The sequence below is a fragment of the Triticum aestivum genome, chromosome 7D (assembly GCF_018294505.1).
Source record: "Triticum aestivum cultivar Chinese Spring chromosome 7D, IWGSC CS RefSeq v2.1, whole genome shotgun sequence".
Lineage (NCBI taxonomy): Eukaryota > Viridiplantae > Streptophyta > Magnoliopsida > Poales > Poaceae > Triticum > Triticum aestivum.
Window position 1 is genome coordinate 82,946,076 of NC_057814.1, and position 3,906 is coordinate 82,949,981.

General features: G+C 49.7%; 1 protein-coding gene across 1 annotated transcript; it reads left to right on the plus strand.

Annotated features, from left to right (window-relative positions):
* The first annotated feature begins 353 nt into the window (after window positions 1–353).
* LOC123169491 (uncharacterized) lies at window positions 354–2,005 on the plus strand. The gene is made up of 2 exons (XM_044587365.1): window positions 354–1,243; window positions 1,796–2,005. The coding sequence occupies exons 1-2, from the start codon at window positions 459–461 to the stop codon at window positions 1,878–1,880; spliced, it is 870 nt and encodes a 289-aa protein (XP_044443300.1). The 5' UTR covers window positions 354–458; the 3' UTR covers window positions 1,881–2,005.
* The last annotated feature ends 1,901 nt before the right edge of the window (window positions 2,006–3,906 follow it).

A 3,906-nucleotide genomic window follows, 5' to 3' on the forward strand; every position in this document is an offset into this window, starting at 1 on the left:
TTGAATTATGTTGGATTTGATATTTGCGGGCTGATGATATGCGGGATGCAGCAACACAAAAGGCAGACCCCGCAAAGCCGACCCGTAAAAAGATATATTCCGTGAATATACTTTTTTACAAATCCGTTTGGGGGGTCTGCATCTGTGCCAGTCCGAGCCAGCCCGCAAAAACGGTTTTGCACGAACTGTAAATGCGTTTTGCGGGCCAGCGGGATGCGGGGTCTGCTGGAGTTGCTCTAAAGGAGGCCTGAACCAAAGAGAGGCGACCGTGCGACGAGGTGGGCTGGACGGGCTCCGTTTGCCTGGTCAAGAGATGTCAGGCCGCGCGTTCGTCTTGCTCGTGCATTCCTGCCTTTGCCCTAGCTGGCCCGCCGCTCCAAGTTCCATCCATGCATCCAGCACGCCGTCACTTGTATTAGATCCCACGCGCACAACTCCTAGAAATCATCGGTCACGCCATGGCCATCGCGGAGACCTCGCCCCTCCACCGGGTAATCGACGCCCGCCGGTGGGACGCGGAGCGCCTCCTCGGCCGCCTCATAGTCGTCGTCCACGCCGCCTTCCTCGACGCCGGCTTCGCGCCCCACGCCCACGGCGTCCCGAAGCACCGGCGGGTCCCGAGGCGGGTGGGCGCCACGGCCTCGACCCTGCCTCTCGTCTACGCCGCGCCGCGCCTGCCAGACGCCGCCGTCGCGCTGAGGATGCGGACGCACGGGATGCGGATCGTGTTCTACGTGTGCGTGCCCAGGCTCGCACTGCCAGACCCAGGACCAGGAGTGCACTGGGCGTGCGTGGACGCGCTCGCCGCGGCGCCGCTAATGTCCGGCGGCCTGGACGGCACGGCGCGCGCCCTGGCGGGCGTCGGCGCCTGCGGGCTGCCCGCGCTCTGGAGGGAGCTCGCGGAGAAGCTGTGCCGGGGCGCCCTCGTCGACCTTTGCCGTGAGAACGACGTGGTGCTGTGCCGTGAGAACGCGTTCGTGTCGCTCCCCGGCGACGTCACGCTGGCAGTCCTGGCGAGGCTCGCCGACGTCTTGGACCTCTTGGGGGTGGCGAGCACTTGCACGGAGCTGAGGTGCCTCGTGGCCGACCACGACAGCGAGCTCTGGAAGCACAGGTACAAGGCCTTGTGCTCGCTGACATGCTGCGACGACTCGCCTGAGACGAGCTGGATGAAGGGGTGGTGCGAAGAGAAGCAGATTTTTCTAAACGAAGATGGTGTCACCTCCTTCGTAATAGACTTCTGGTAAAAGCGTGATTCGTTCTATTAATAACTGAATTTGAAATGATATACTTAAGGCATTCTTAAGTTTTTTATTTTTATATTCCAATGAAAACTTTAGTTCTTATAAAGGATTAAATCCTTTTCCTCTCAATAGCATATTGAGGAAGAATATACATTCTGGTGATTTGTATCCAAAGACTAATTTAAATTGCATCTAAAATAAAAATAGGATTATGAGTACAGAGTAAAGTTTGACGCAGCTAGAAAGCGTGAAGCGGCGGCATATGGCTATTGCGACAAACCTCGCTCTGGCCTTGTGCTTAAGTATTCATTACAATAATACATTATTATGCTAATTGCTACTACAATTTTATTTTCTTGACCGTTTTCAAGAGGACTTACAAAACTGACAATCGTCAGCTTAACCATCTCTCAAGCTTTGGGTCTCCATATTATGTATGCCTGGTATTTTTTGTAAACTGTTGTTCTGCGGCATGCGATTTCTAGATCTCATTTCAAGGGGCGAGTGGATATTGTGGTGTTTAAAGTCTGATTGGTTATTTTGCTTTACAGTTGGTTTAGTGCTGAGCTGCTGAGCATTGGAAACAAGCCACAGTGCTTACTCCGGGAAATTGTACTCAAGCACATAACGGGTTGAAGATTAGGACCCCTTTGAATTTGAACAAGACCATGCTCATTCTTTTTCAGAAAATGGGTGGTTTGGTTGTTGATACATTAATCAGATAAATTAGGTCGTAAGATCGAATCAATAATTTCATTATATCCATTTCTTGTACATTCTATTTTATATGGTATTTCATACCTTCTATTTTATATGATATTTCATAAAGAATAAACCATAGGGTTAGAGTCTAGAATATAAGTAATAAAGTGAATAAAAAGAGGAAGGGGGCAATCCAAATGTTGCTAATATATTACGACCATCTGATTAATATTGAAATTCATGGACATTTTTGAATTCGTGAATATTTTTTGAATTCCTAAACTTTTTAAAAAGCATGAACATTTTTTAAATTCGCGAACAGTATTTCAAATTCATAAACATTTTTTGAAATCGCAAATATTTTTTAAATTTGAGAACATTTTTTGAATTCAAGAACCTGTAAAATTCATTTTTAATTTTGAAATCCCGAAACATTTCTTAATGAAGCAAAAAATAATAACAGGAAAGAAAAAAAATAGGGGCGCCCGCCCCGCACATGGGCCGGCCCAAAGCGCACATGGGAGGAGCAGGGGGTGCCCGTGCCTGTGGAGCTCGCCACCACCACACACAAAAAAAAAGAAAAATGGTTGCGCGTTGGAGGTCCAGCCACCGCCAAGTCGGTGGGTGCTACGTGCTCTAACGAGGTTGCACATAAAGTGCTCGTCAAAATGCCTTAAAGTGAAGAGGACTATTTGAGAGGTGTGGTTGTTTGGCAGAAAATATGGGAGGTCAAAAGAGTATTTGACAAAAACCATCACATTAGGGGTTGCCGTCCCACAGAACTACCACATTCAAAAAAGTGACTGATAACTACCAAAACTTTCTAATTTTATGACTAAAAACTACCACTTCTGAAAAATGGCCAGTTTAGACGATCTAAACACGTTTATGACATGCGGGACCCACCTGTCAGGGCTGACGTGGCGGCAAAGTCAATTCCGTTTATTTTGATCGTTGAGCTGACCATTATGACAGCTGGGGCCCACACGTCATTCTTCTTCTTCCTCTCTCTATCTCTCTTCCCTGAACTCTCTATCCCGAGCCACCATGGCCATGCCACTCTCACCAGCGTCGCCGCCGCCAAGCCTACATCGAGCCACCACGGCCATGCCTGCCACCGCCACGCCCAAACTCAGTCGTCCCCTTCCCCAACTCCTACGCTCGCCCAGGTTAGCTCTGATGCGCAGTTGGTCGACCACGGCAATATGGGCGACATCGGCGAGAATTTCGCCGTGCTGCTGCTGCTGCCTAGGCCTCGGTACCGTGGCTGCCGGAGTAGAGCAGCCGTCGCAAGGAGCAGCGGCAAGCAACAATGGCAAAGAGCAGCAGCCGCAAGCAGCAGCATCGGGAAAAGAGCAGCAGCGGCGGTGGCAAGCAGCGGGAAGGAGCAGCAGTGGCAAGCAGTAGCGGAAGGAGCTAGATGGGCATGGCGTCGCCCGCCGTGGTTGCGGCAACCCTCCAGCCCTACCGTGTCGCGTGCAACACCTCCAGAACGGGGCTATGCGGCACTTGGAGCTCGGCCGCTCTGCACACAGGAGCTGGCACGCCCTCGAGCTCGCCAGACCAATGCCAGCCGGCTCCAGCGACGAGCTCGTCGGCAGGGACCTGATTGCTTTTTCTAAAAAACTAAAAATGGCCTGATTGCTTTTTTATAAAACTTGCAAGGATTTGATTGTTTTTTTTAAAGTTATAGGGACCTGTTTGTTTTTATTTTTTTGAAGGGACCGACATGTGGGCCCCACCTGTCATAACGGTCAGCTTAACGGTAAAAAAACGGAGTTGACTTTGCTGCCACGTCAGCCCTGACAGGTGGGTCTCGCATGTCATAAATGTGTTTAAATCGTCCAAACTAGCCATTTTTCAAAGTGATAGTCTTTAGTCACAAAATTAGAAATTTTTGGTAGTTATCAATCACTTTTTTAAATGTGGTAGTTCTGTGAGACGGCAACCCTTAATGTGG